Raw genomic sequence first — 14,553 nt, forward strand, 5'->3', positions numbered from 1 at the left:
CAAATATATAATTTGACTGAAAAACTGCCTTGCAAAAATAAAATTTAAACCACCCCGCAGATCAATGTAAAGTTACATCGCTGCATATACAAGAAAAACAATTTATCCAGAAAAATTACATTTGTGGCTTTCAAAAATAAACCATCCAGCAAACTTGAAGGTAAACATTAGGTGATTTATAAAAGTTGGGGAAGATCATTTCTAGCATATGTATCAGGTACCACCTGCTCTGCGATATCCGCATTGGAAAGGAAAAAATAAATAGCAACATCTGCATTTAACAACAATAAAAATAACATACAACATCAATAACCCCCCCCTCCCAACCCTGCTGGAGGAACTGAGCCCGAGTTGTCCTTTGTAACCAGCACTCAATCACCTGGACTAGATGGCAGGAGTAGCAGTGATTACAGCCACCTCAAACAGCACGGAAGTCATTCCGTTCCCAACAGTCCCCCTCGGGGCCAGCCAGCGCCGTGCCCGGGGTCGTCTGCAGTTCTGGGGTGCACACATCCATCTGAGCGAGTTTGAGAACACTACCAAAAAGACACAGAATCTTGAAAAGAAAAGGCAGCCCCCAATATGTAGTGAGTCAAGTGTATGGGTGAAGACTTCTCAAAGCAGAAACTCCAAACCAAAACCCAAATGAAACGGTCCCTTTCTAAAAGTACAGGTCTGGCCAATCGTACAAAATTTACCTGAACCAGGGGAATCTGAGTGTAGTCTACAGAGAGAGCTGGGGGTAGTCTTAACGTCACCAAGGGGTAAATCATGGCGACTTTGACGGCTCCTCAGGGTTTCTTTAGGGCGAGAGCTTGTCCAATGTACTAGATGGTGATGGGATGAGAATACATGAATCTTTCCTAAAGTGGATATTTTAAAATATACTAGGAAGAATACCAGAACAGGAATCTCACTGCGACGCCTCTTTTAAAGAGGCGAGATCAATCTCCGTTTTTCTTGGAAATCAAAAGTGACTTCTATGTCATCATTTTCACATTCAGTTTGCTTAAAGCAAGGCACACCTTACTTAACAGTGGGGTGGGGCGAAGCCAGTCAAGTGTGGGGGGTCCCTTCTCGGCCGGGGGCGTGAGGTAGCCCTGTGTGGGTGCGAGAACAGCCAGAAGATGGCAAGGGGCCTCCTTGGCTTCCAAATGAACAGGACTTGGTCTGTTTCTACTGCACTGTGAGGTTTCACGCTGCCTCAGAACTCAGCATTCATCCTAATAATGGGGGAACTGTTAGAAATTTGGGAAAACAACTGTTTACCTGAGAGATTGTAATGACAGCCATTCGAATTCTGAATCATCAGACAGGTACTAAGGTGTGCGGCCAACCCAGCTGGACACATTTGGTCTGTTAATGTTCTTAGTGTGAGAAGTTTCATAAAACAAGCAGAGGGCTATAAAAAGCACCCTTCTCAAAGTACTTTGGCCCATGGAAAAGAAAACTTTGCCTTCAAAGTAATTTAAAAAAAACAAAGAAAAAAGAAATTCAGGTCCAATTTTCTGCCAGCCTGCAATCTTTCCTAGGTTTTAGCTTAGAAAACGTCTCCTTGCATTGCTGCTGGGCCCTTCCTCCTCAGAAAGCTCCAGATCAGGGCCTCTCAGACTTCAGGCAGCCCTGGAGAACTGACTTCAGGAGCCTCGCAGCCAGCCCAGGAGTCCAAGCACCACACTGCCCGCCACCAAGATCCCGGTGGTAGAAACACACGCCCTTGAGAAACATGGTTCTAGGTGATCCTGAAAATGGCCGAAACCAACCTAATTTCAGAATTTAAAACTGTATCTGAAGACTCCCTCCCCAGCTTGAATGCTCCAAGTCATTTAAGCCAAGAACGTATTGGTATTCTTCTGAAAATAGCAGAAAGTGCCACTTGCCAACAAAACGACAGGGAACTGCAACATTTCTTAGAGCAGAGGCTTCTGTCATTTAAAAAGACAAAAAAAAAAAAAAGATACAGCAAGAGACTAACGCCTTAGTAAGACACTCACATGCACACATGGTCACACACCCGTACACACGCACGCACCACTCTGAGTAGATAGCTTCACAAATAGTCATCCCTTTGTCATCTCCGCCAAAATCCAGGCCAAGTGTCCACGACAACCCCACCCGCGGTTCTCTGCTGCCGCCCACCCCTAGCAACCGGCAGACAAGACAACAGAGGTGGGTACTCACTCCAGCAAGAGGTACCCCTGTGGGGTCCCTCATCCACAACAGCGCCACCGGCCAGGTGGGGAAGGCCGTCAGCAGGGACAGGAAACCTACAGAGCACAAAGCAGCACTGGGGAAGGTTCGTGTCCTTCCTTGAACTTCTACATGAACGTGGACTATGAAATTAATGAAACTGCCTACAGGGACAAAAGGCCCAGTTAGCCCAAACAGAGGTGTCTGTTGTTAGTCTTCTCGAGCTGTCCATGGTACCACTCTGAGGGCAATGGTTTCTAGATTGGCAAACCCACATGCGGGGCTCAGAACGCACATCCCAGCAGGAGGGTCTGCCTCTTCCGCTGGCTTCCGTCAGCCATCGTCCTGAGGGCAGGGCTCCGTCACTGACTGCGGGCCGTGCACCCACCACAGAGCCGCCACCAACAGCTTTCTAAGTGTTTCAGTGCATAGATCCTATGAAACTTGTGGAACAACACCATACACAGAGGGAAGGAAGTGCGCTCTAACTGACACACGGATTTGCTTCCCAGGATGGAAGGATACATACATTCCATTGTGCTTAATCGGCTGAGCAACACACGGGCACGAGGCGGGGAGGGTGTGGAGTGACTGCTGGGAGCAGACCCGGAGCTCCCGACGGTTCAGGCGTCGTCACTACACCGAGGGGAGGCGGGTCGCTGTCACAGTAAGTCGACTGCATACTCCTGTACTTAAGCACGAGAACCACAAGAGGTGGCCCAGTCTCCAGGCTCCGAAACACTCTTGATATGCTAAACAGATCACAAGAAGCACCCCGTAGTCAATAAAATGAAAAACAGCATCTACCTATCACATTAATACTGCAAACCAGATATATATATTTTTTCTTACATTAAAGACAAAACAGTGAAAAAGGATTGTACTATATTTATCACCACAGACCCGTATTCTTTAGAAACTTTGGAAAATAAATGTCACAGTCCTATAGGACAAATCTTATGATTAGACTGTCAGCATATTGTCCTTTTTCTTTTTTTAAATAAATTTTTATTAAAATGGCACTTGTCTGCCAATCTCTCTGGACCTAGAAATGTTGTAAACGCACGTGGACCACCTTCTGTCACCGCTCCTTGTTTCGAGCTGAGTGAAAGGCGGGCAGTGGCAGATCGAGACACCCGTGGGCGCCCTGGCGCGGCCACCTGCCCTTGGGTCCTGAAGAGCTTGTGGAAGCCAAGTCAGGAGCACACCGGTCTCACTTTCAAATCAACTTTAGTGACATCAGAATGTTCAAGGCTTTAAAACCACAATTGTGTTTTGTGTTGCTTTCACTCTCAGAGAACGTTCACAGCTAGTTTGAGCCCACCAATTTCATATAGAATCATGTGTTACAAACAAGTAAATTGAATGACCTAATAAATTAAAAATGTTTTAAAGCCCTGAGTTCATAGACTGCTTTTAGGAGATGTTTAGGAAACATGGGACTCTATTTTAATAAGCAGCTTATAGATTTTGGCAAACCATCATTTCCTACGACAATGGGGTCTCATACAGGTCTGCAGTTCAAAATCCGAGTTTGAAATCTGGGACGGAAGGCATTCTGGAAAACGGAGACTACTAAAATCAATGACGTCTCATGTTCAATGCTGGCTGGGAAGGGCTGGGCGTCTGTTGGTCTGAGTGTAGCTGGTCTCATGTGAATCCAACTCGGCACACAATCGTAAACACGACCACGTCACGCGAAGTACATGGTACGCAGTGTGTCCTGATGGACCTGGACCGCCTTGGCCAGTGCCTGATGGTCTCGTCCGTTACTCTGCCCGGAGGTATGGCTTCCTTCAGCACTGTGGGGACAGGGGGACACAGAGAGTGCAGCCTTTAACGCAGCATGGGGCAGCATCCTGATGACTGAGTCAGACCTGTGGGGAAGCGGCCACACATACAGCGACCAAGCGGCAGCGAAGATGCTGGCACGTGGCCGCCTGTGTCGGTCTGCTCCAGCCATGGTTTCCCAGCCATTTTCCCCACTCTGGAAAAGCAGCTGCCAAAGCCTGCTTCTGAAATGACCCCACAGTGACCTCCAGCCAGGAGAGGCCTGCCACTCACCTGTCATGTTCTTTGTCCACCAGGTGGTACCTGGCCCGGAACGCCACCAGGTGAGCATAGTATGCTGGGGCCGGGATGGACACGGAGCGCGTGCAGCGCACGTAGGTGTGACACAGCTGGTAGGTGAGGATCTGCAGCTCATCGGAGGAGAAACGATTGTCGTCCCAAAGCACATGATAGTGGGAAGGCCTGCTTGTTCCCTGAAAGCAGATCGGAGGGTCAGAGAGAGGCCCAGGGCTCCCCTGCAACACGGAGCTGCTGAGACAGGCTGTGCTGAGCCAGACGCTTCACAAGGGACACAGTGGAAGAATATCTGACAAATAGTTTACCATGTATTAGTATAAAAAGGCATCAGAGCCATGTATCTTATCCTCCCATTTGTAAAGCACAGGCTTTACACACATTTGTTTACATATAGAAAAATCAGAGGAAAAGAGGAAAAACTACAGAAATGGTTATTCAGAGGACAATGTCGTTTGTACATATCAGGTCTTCTACAACGATTTATTTACAGGCAAGAAAAAAACTCTCTTAATAAAGAGTTACGAAGAGTTACGTACTAACACTTTTTAAATGGGAGTTTAAACATGGGTGTTTTTATGCAGTTTCTGTAGTTAGAAATCTTTTGAAACGGAAGGAAGTGGGAGTTGGTGGCCTTGCCACCCACCTCAGCAGCAAGCAGAAGGTGCTGGCACTGAGCCAGCTGCTGCACTGCTCGCCCGGTGCCCGCTCACGGGTGGGTCTCTCTGTGGCTTCTCCCTGCCCGCCTCACCTCCCGCCCTGCTCTTGGGAACTGGTGGCAGACATTCTTAACCAGCGTACACGTGCCGGTGCCCCACTTTGGGCACTTCATTGTTGGCTATCACAGGGGCCTGTGGACAGCGGGTGTTTTATATAAGAGGGTCTGCCGAGGACAGAGCGTTGGTGGCAGAGCAGGCCCTCTTGAGGCAAATTTTATGTCACAGCACCTAACTACCTTAGCAGAGGAGAGTTCCCCCATTAGAAAGCTCCTGGGCAGGAAACAGAGGGGGAAGGTTTAGCCATTAAACAAACGAAAGAGGCCCCGGAAGATGAGGGCTCCGCCTACCAGGAAGAAAGTCAGAAAAAGAGAATATGCCTCAGCGCACAAAGCCCAAATATTCCTGACAAAGTGGTCCTTGACAAAGAAGGCAGGCCAGCCTGACATGACGTGAACACGGGACAGACAACTCACACTAACGAACGGTGCACAGCCTCTGTGCTCTCTGTTCTTTTTCTTTCTTTTTAACAACCCTTTAAAACTGTAAAAACCCTTCTCAGCCCACACGCCAGTGTGCCCGGCCCTGTTCTGGGTCCACAGCATGTAAAGGATGTGGATGGGTTATTCTTTCCCGTGGAATATTGAAAGTACAGAGCTCATGGCGCAGTCCCCAAATTGTAGCTTCCAATCCTTTGGGGAGGGATACTTAAGTCCTTACTTACACTCTGAAAACCCAAAGCCCCCTGTGATGAGGTGTCCTGAGGCAGGGACAGGCAGCCAGAAGTAAGTGCCTCCTGTCCCAAGGGGCACGGCTTCCCAGATCCTGGCGACTCAGCTGACAGTGGATGCGGCAGGACGTGGCACCTCCGTGGTGACAACGCTCCCTCGGGGTCACCCTCAGCCAGCTGGGGGTCTCCTCACTGACAAAGGCCAGGAGAGCCTCACGGTGACCTTCCCTCTATGTCCAGTGAACATGGGTGGAAGGGAACACAGGGCTGAACGCCGCCAAGTAGGCGCGAGCTGACACAGAGGCGGCCTGTCCGCTGCCACCACCCTTCTCTCAGCAGCCCAGTGGTCTTGTCACCTCCTCGACCTCACCTAGTTTGCTGCTTCTTCTGCCTGGACCTCACAGCACCTAACCTGTCCCTCCCTCCCCACCACACACACACAGCATCCCAGTGGGGCTTTTGTTCCCAACACCTGGCCGTCCCGAGCCTCTGGTCACTGGTTAACCGGCCGACTCCCCTCGCAACAGGCTGGGGACAGAAACTCTAGCTGCTCACCACCGGTGTACCTGGCACAGGGTTCACGCTCTGCATACATTTGCTGAACGTGTGGACGAAGTCGCAGAGACCTCGAGATTTTGTCTGAAGGGAGCCCCCGTCCTTACCTGGATGCCAGCATGACTGCACAGGTAGAAGTCAAACTCGGTTGGGTGGGTGATCTTCGTGTCCACGGTTGTGCCTGCTGGAATGTTCCCGCTTTTCCCAACCTTGAGCAACACAGAAGCCTGTCAGACACCTCCAGGGGTCAACACAGCAAAGCCAGCAAGCCACCCTCACCCCACAGCCTGCCGAGGCTGGGCTCTTCCGGCAGAGGCGGCCCTACTGGCAAGTCTTTAAATTGGCCGATACACTTGCTCAGCGCTCCAGGATTACAATACAATTTAATAAATAGTACCGACCAAATTAAATTCGTTCCTGCTCTGTCTGGGCGGTTGTCATTTTCATCATGTCTCACACAGGCCCACAAGGGAAATGCAGTGCCTTGCTTTCACCAAAGAACTTGCATGTAACGCTTGAGGGTGCTTCAGTATCGTGGAGGGCAAGATGGAAACGGTCACCAACACACAAATCTAAGACTGTGGACGACGGACACGTGACGGGCCATCATCCATGCACAAACACCCACGATATTTAAGGCACAAGAGCTACGAAACCCTGAAAGCCATCGGGTCTTCTGCTCTTAGCCAGGGGCTTAACCACCACCGCAGACTACGAGAGGCTGGAGTGTGAGCGGGGCCTCTGTGTTACACCGCACTGCTTAACTTAAGTCCCCGAAGGTCCCCTACTGCTACCGCAGCAGCGGCCCCCGACTCCAGAACTGTACCCCAACGAGTCACTAAGTCACTGATTAGTTTTCAGTTGTGCAATATTTCAAATATACACACATAAAAGAGTAGCCCCATGGCACCTTCGTATATATTTTTTTACTTCTTGCCGAAGTTTTGCATACCTTGAGGTTTTTAAAAAGCAGAATAATGGATCATAGTTCTCCGCCTCTGTATCCCTTCTATGTTGCTGTCTCAAATTTATACTTTATTATTCCCACACATACTTTTATTTTCGCTACATATTTAAGTCTCCATTGGCACGATACTGTTACTCTGCAGGTCTGTAAACTGTGCTCATGTATCACGTATTCTGCTACTTGCTGTTTTTTGCCTCAATATTACAATGTTGAGATGTATTCATTTGATATACTTTATTAACTTTCATTGCCGTATAGAACGCCAATCACAATCTTTTCTCCTGTTAGTAGACAGGAGATGAGTTTTTGATATTACCGTGTTTCCCCGAAAATAGGGCCCAGTTAAGATCGTCAGCCAGACGGACGCATTTAGTGCGTTATGACCATCTTCCAGAAGATGACATGACTGTATTTGAATAAATGTAGATTGTTGTACATGAAAAAAATAAGACATCCCCTGAAAATACACCCTAATGCGTCTTTTGGAGCAAAAATTAATATAAGACCCAGTGTTATTTTTGGGGAAACACGGTAGACACAACAGGCGTGTGGGTTTCTCTATGGTCGATCTCTCTAGAATTGCCAAGATGCAGTCCAAGTTGGTTATCAGTTTGTACTCCCATCAAAATCATATGAGAGTCCTCTTCGTAGGAACGCAAGATGGCCAAGGATGATGGTAAGTGCTTTCTGTGGCAGCTTAGTCGACTCTCCCAACGTCCCAAGAAGGTAATGGGGGGCCGGGGAGCTGGCAGCCTGTACACCGAGGGGCTGGACTGCAGCCAGGCACACCGCCCTCAGCTTTCTCTGGACCTGGGACCCATCCTTCCTATACCTTCCTGCACCAGGCTTATCTGATGGTTCTTTTCTTGTATTACAGCAAATGTATCTAAGCCTACGTGCTTATCTCCAAATAATGCGTTAGCCCCCCTGTCTGGGGCTTGATATGAAAGTGTCTTGTTTTCGTTCAGTTCTGATTATTTTGTAGTTTTTATTCTCTTTATATGTTTAATGCATGTGCTACTTAGAAGTGAATTAAGAATTTCAAGCTTTCTTTAAACGTCTTTTTCTACTGTTGGTTTAAAATCTAATTGTATAATGATCAAAAAATGTAGTCTGTACAATACTGAGGCCTCCTTGTCACCTGGCATGAGGCCAACTTCCATAAGCCTTCCACGTGCTCTCAGCTGTCACAGGCTGGATTTTATCTGACTATGAGATCTGGCTTGTTCGCGTCATGCTTCCAATATTCAGTTCATACCAACGTGCCTGTTTTGGTGTCTCATGGTGGGGTCCTAGACCATACGGCTTGGATAGCGGGTCTGCCCATTTCTCCTTGGAATCCTGTCAGTTTCTGCTTTACTTTTTTCCCATCTATTTGTAGGTCATGGTTTGGGTACATTGAAGTTCAGGTGTCATCTTCTTGGTCGGTCATCTCGATGACTGTGACAGTCTCCCTTTTTCTCACTACATCGCTCAGTCTCTAGTTTGTCTTCCACATAGACAAAGAGCATTTCCTGTGCTGAGTCACCCCCGTGGTGGCAGTGCCTGCCTTGGGTACTGGGTGGGTATTAACCCACAGGCTTCTGGCCCTGCCGTGACCAGCGTGAGGGCTGCTCATTGTCTGTCTAATTCTCTCTTTCTGAGTGGGTCTCTTTTCTGAGGTGACTACCTCGAGCATTTGCAGCTTTAGGACGGTGTGGATTTATTTACATAAATCCTTCTGGGAACATAGAAAACATTTTAACCTGAGGACTTCCATCTTTCTTCAACTGGGGAGAATTCCTAGCAGTTACATCTGCAAATCTCGCTTCTCCCTGTGCTCCTCATTCTTAACTCTGGAAAACACAGATGTACGGCGGAGCCTGCTCACCTCCCACCTCTTACGTCCTCCCCAGGCCCCTGGGCGAGCTCGCAGAACCACCTGCCAACCCCCCAGCTCCCCGAGGCCTCCCAAGGTCGCTCCACTCCACTGCACTCTTTCCGATCGCTGTCCATTGCTGTGGTTCTAGCTGGTTCTTTTTCAGAGCCACCTCTATGGCAATGTCGTTACCAGATAGATGACGTGTCCCGCCTGGTCCTGTCACCAGAACTGCGGGGTTTACAGGTCCCCGCTTCCCACCACACTGAGGAGAGCCCTTCTGTGACACCTAAGGCTGCGCCCCCACGAAGCCCCGCCAAGGACAGGGCCTCCCCAGAATCCGGGACGGCAGCAGTCGGCACACGCACTCGGCGCTGACGCCCCACAGCCCCGGCCGAGGAGACGCACCCGCTCGTTCTTGTCCGTACAGAAGAGTCGCGTGTGATGCCTCTTCTGGACCACGATGAATGTGATTCCTGGCTGGTAGTCTTTTTCCAGCTTGATACAAGCCTCGCGGATGGCCAGCAACTCGTGGTGGAGAACCTAAGAGGAAGAAAGAATATGGCTGTGGACTGTTTTGTTTTTAGGGTCTCTTGCCATCTTAAAATAGATCCCTTAATATCTACTGTTTGACAAATATTTGTATTTGAGTCTTCAGTTCCGCGAGCTGGTTACTAGCTGTGTGCCTTTGTCTTTCTGAGCCTATTTCTTTATTTATATAATGGAGCGAATGATGCCCAGGTTTCAAAGTCAAGTGAGACAATGCATAAACAGGCTTCGACTCAGTATGTGGACCCTCCTAAGTGCTCGATGAACGGCACCGACCACACAGAGCGGCAGTGAGGCACTATGGGAAACACACATGAACACATCAGCTCAACAACTTGCTTCTGGATCAGAGAGGAAGGAGAGGAGCTCGTAGGAAAAACACTGGCTTAGGAGTCCGGCCCAAGTTCAAGTGCTAGCTAGCTCTACCACTAAGCAGCCACGTGAAGACAAAGTAATGTACAAAGCACGTGGTGCATAAGCCCCTGGGAGGTAGGGTGCAAGGATGGTAAGACATCGACTTGTTCCCACCATCTGTCATCAGATCTAGATGTGCAGACAACCCATGATGCGTGATGAAGGCAGATACAGGGTCCACACGCCTGAGATTTTACTGACTGTCCTAATCAAATACTGTGTTACGACATTTCAAAAATATGCCTTGGGGTCTGGGTTCAGAAACCACAGTTGTGGTACTTTTGTAAGACACTGAGTACGATCACGAGTGATAAACACAGAGAATCCCCCTCTCTAGAAGCAGTGACTGAGGGAGGGAGAAAGGGCTGGAAGCTCAGGAGACAGCATTTCCAACTGGAGGGAACCCAGAAGGTTTCGTACGAGAGGTGCGTTCGAGGTGGGCCGGCACCCAATGGACTGTGGGCCTGACAGGGAGCAGCACAGGAGCTCCTACTGTGTTCTCCTCACCAACTATGGGCATTTGGGGGACGAGCTGGCGCCTCTGCTATAGACCAGGAAGGAAGTGACATTGGGCCTTGTCACGAGCTACCAGCCTGTGCACTGAGGCCGCCTGGGGCTCTGAAACTCACCAGGGCAATTCTCAGTTTGCCTTCCCACCTGGGTGGGTCTCCTGCAGCATCAGACACGGGCCCACATCCCACTGCGGCAGTCACTGCTCATGTCTCCCAGTGAAGTGTGTTGGGGACATGGTGGGAACAGAGGTGCATTGTCCCCAGCCAGTGCGGAGACACGCAGGGTCTTAACCTCCCGAGATCCAGGCTCGGATGGATTCATCACTGCTCACCGGTCACGCTGACCTGAGGTGCCACAGGTGCTTCCAACCAGAGCACAACAAACTGCCCTTCCCTGCTCGCTCCCCCTCCTGGCGCTGCCTGCGTCTGAGATGGCGCCTATGCCCCCCAGAACCTGCCCAAAGCCATGGCCCACACGTCATCCAGGATGCCAGCCTCCCCTCCACAGCCAGACACTGGCCAGGGGTCCCATTGACCCTGCTTTCGAAAGGGCTCTCAGCCATCCCTGCCCCCAGCCCCACATGGTTCCCACGCCGCCTCTGCGCCTCTGTGCCCGGTCTAGCCTGCCCTGCTCGCTGCAGACGCAACAGCGTGCCCGCCCCACACACACTGGGCCCCGCCGAGCGGCCCAAGCCCAGCCGGTCGCCCGTCCTGCCTCAGCACTGCCGGCCTGATGCAGGGTCCTGACAGTCCCCATGCCATGCCCAGGCTCTGCCAGGACCACCTTCCACACACTGACCAGGTAAACACTGGGGCAGAAGGGAAATGACACCGTTCTTTTCCTTGGAGAACATGGGAAGCTATCCTGCTGGCCACGCATGTGGATTTAACACACATTGAGGCAGAGAGTGAGAGAGAAAGCTAAGAGGGGCGCCCACCTGCTGAAACTGCCCCTCGGAGACGCCGTCGCGGTAGAAGATGATGCGTGTGGGCTTGAAGCGCGTGGACTTGTAGAACTGGATGAGCAGCTCACGGACCATGGCGGCCAGGTCCTGGATGATCTCCTGACGGTGCTGCTGGACCCGCACGGTGGCGCAGTAGCGATTGGGGTGCGCGTCCATGCTGCCCACGACCTGCTGGGGCACGACTGCGTGTTTGTCAAGACCTCCCGGCTCTGGGTGGGTCCAGACAAAGGACAGGTGAGGGCAGAAGCGTCTCCCCCCTGAGCTTCCCATCAAGGTGAAGTGACGATGACTAGTCCGATGGCAACCCACTACCTTCATGCTCTGAAGTATGTAGCAAAAGCATTTATGAACACCTTCGAGAATAAAAGCTTGCTCAACGTACCGAGTAAAAAGCAGGTAATTATTCCCAACTTTTATCTGTTTGTGATTAGATGTGGCTGAATTACATCAGTCCAAAGAACGCACCTGGTGACAGCTTCCCTCGTTTTCTTCCAAGCACAATATTTTCCCAAAGAAGCCAGTGGCACACCAACCCACAATACCCCAAGATGTTGAGCCCCAAGGAATGGCAGAGCCTCCCAAAGGCAAGCTGGCCTGCAAGGGGCTGTCTGAAGGTGCCAACCAGAGGGAGCTGACAGAACGAGACAGTGAAAGCAACACACTATTGTACCAGGTTGTTCTGTGCTGCTCTTCACTAAAGAAAAAGAGTGGGAAAATATTTAGCAAAATAAAAAGTGCTATATATGTAGGAAGTTGTGGTGTTCGGCTCACGGGCCCCTGAAGAACCAACGCACATCACGTGTTGGGCCCACAACTGCCCCCGTGGACACCTGTACCTTGTGGGGCGCTTGGGGCTCCCTGGACTCTGTCTCATCTTAGCACAGAAGCACCTCGGAGAGAAACTCTGGGCTGCCAGGCGGTGGCCTGGCCCACGTGTGTACCTCAGTTTCCTCATCTGAGACCCTGCAGGGACTAGTGAGCACCTGTGGCTGCTCTAGAAAGAGCCGCTACCACAGAGGGGATGAGAGCACGAAGCCTGCGCACGGGGACCTGACCGAGACCCCGCGCTGCCCAGGAAAATCCCCGGCTGTGAACACCCCTGAACTCGGGCAGGCTGCAGCTGTTTCCTGCTGTTTCTCCCCAGCAATGGCTCAGTCTCTCTGAGCTTCCTTGTGTTAAACGAGGAAACTAATATTGACCTCATGAGAGTAGGAGACGATACAGCTGCGCGCCTGGCACGTAGCAGGTGCTCAGAAAACCAACACTTGATTAGTCTGGAGCGGGAGAGGGGCAGGACGCATGAGCCGTCCTGGGTAGAAAGAAAACCAACAGGTGGTTTCAGACAAATGACAGAGACACACGACCCAGACGTCACTCTGTCAGTCCCCCACTGGGGAGGTGTGCAAACTTGTGCCTGACGCTCCTTTCCCACCGCTCGGCCTTGGCTGCAGGGCACTGGGGGCTCCCATCAGAGGACTTGGAGGGGACAGCCTGTGCTCTCCACACCCCACATTTAAATCCACACTGCTGGGTGCACGCGTGCCTGGTCCTCGGGGACAAGAGGCCACCGCCACGACTGCACTGCCCTCCTGAGAACAGCCAGCGGTGGGTGCGGCTCGGCCTCCGAGGGAGGGAGACAGGCCAGCCACGTGGTCAGCATTATGACCGTCTGTGAAATGAAGGCTGCCAACTCCCCACCCAACAAAACTCACAAAATGAGAACGAGGGAAAGGACTACGGCTCAGCCTGTGCCACCCTCATCATTACAAAGCTACAGTTAATAAGGCACCTTTAGGAGACTGAAAAAGGGGTGCAAAAAAGATGGGCTTTTACCTCTAGACTACCTCACCACTTCACATTTAGCATTTTATAATCAAGACCAGAAAATGTCTGAAACGAGGGACAGCATGCCGGCTAAGGCTGTGGCAGCATCTGCCCAGGGGCCGGGAGGCCATGAGGTGCGACCTGAGCTGAGCTGAGCTGAGGCCCCGCCCACAGGACAGGAGGCCTCCGCTGCTGACTGTGCTTTGAGGCTCTCTGGACAGTGTGAGCTCGCACGACTCACGGTTTCTGTAGTGTCCCCCCAAATACCTATTTTCCATGAGACTCTGACTTCACCAACCGCACTTTAGTAAACCTCAATGCTTTCCAGGAAGAAACTCCGACCATATGGTGGCAATGGGACCGTGTCCCCTCCCACAGGCAGCTCAGGGAAGGGATGTCGCCCACAGCGGGCCCAGCGGGAAGAGCTGACACTCACGGCAGCGATGGAAGGCTTCTTCCCGTCCCCAGCGGGTGGGTGTGTGACGTCGGCCCCCAGAAAGATGACGGGCTGCTGGAACACTGGCGGCCTGCGGGGGAGGGCGGGAAGCGAAGCGTTAGAGACCGAGGCTTGGACAGTGTCTGGACCGCTGATGGCCCTGGCACCACTGTCGCTTGTGTGATAAGGGCCTTGCAGTTAGGCTCTTAAAGAGCCCTTGTCTTTTGATGACGCGTACAGAACACCTTCCAGATACACGACTCGCGGTCTGAGGTCTGCTTCAGAAGAACCCAGGGAGGGAGAGGGTGTAGGTGGAATGTAGACTGAACCAGACGTATGAGGGCTGCTGCCAGCCGAGTCCTGGGTCAGGGAGGTGAGGGGTCTACCTCTGCACATACTTGAAAATTTCCAAGTTAATTGTACAAAAACAAAACAGTCCCACGGTTTGTCCCTCAGCCGCGGACTTGCAGCCACATTAGTCCAGCCACACTAGTCCCTCCCCGACGCTTGGGGGCATTCCTGCTGGGGGAGGGGCCGCCCTACGCACAGAGCATCCTTGCTCTCCACCCACTGGGTGCAGGGAATGGCACCCCAAGTCCTGGCTCCAAAAATGTCTCCAAACATGGCCACACATTCCGGGGGTGGGGGGACAAACTGCCCCGGCTGAGCAGCACTGCTCTGAGCTTCCCGGCACTGCAGTCTTTTAAACGCTGACTGTCCTCCGGCCGTCACTACCCCCAGAGGCAGTGTGT

General features: G+C 51.4%; 1 protein-coding gene across 2 annotated transcripts in view; it reads right to left on the minus strand.

Annotated features, from left to right (window-relative positions):
* Positions 1-3,616: 3,616 nt before the first annotated feature.
* AGO2 (argonaute RISC catalytic component 2) overlaps positions 3,617-14,553 on the minus strand; it is an 86,582-nt gene continuing 75,645 nt past the window's right edge. For both annotated transcript variants that reach the window (XM_033126155.1, XM_033126156.1), the window contains exons 14-19: positions 13,802-13,892; positions 11,515-11,709; positions 9,510-9,644; positions 6,384-6,485; positions 4,255-4,454; positions 3,617-3,992 (exon numbers count right to left, since the gene is read on the minus strand). In XM_033126155.1, the coding sequence (XP_032982046.1) occupies positions 3,884-3,992; positions 4,255-4,454; positions 6,384-6,485; positions 9,510-9,644; positions 11,515-11,709; positions 13,802-13,892 (832 nt within the window). In that variant the 3' untranslated portion in view covers positions 3,617-3,883. The remainder of the gene's footprint in view (positions 3,993-4,254; positions 4,455-6,383; positions 6,486-9,509; positions 9,645-11,514; positions 11,710-13,801; positions 13,893-14,553) is intronic.

The sequence above is a fragment of the Rhinolophus ferrumequinum genome, chromosome 14 (genome assembly GCF_004115265.2).
Source record: "Rhinolophus ferrumequinum isolate MPI-CBG mRhiFer1 chromosome 14, mRhiFer1_v1.p, whole genome shotgun sequence".
Taxonomy (NCBI): Eukaryota; Metazoa; Chordata; class Mammalia; order Chiroptera; family Rhinolophidae; genus Rhinolophus; species Rhinolophus ferrumequinum.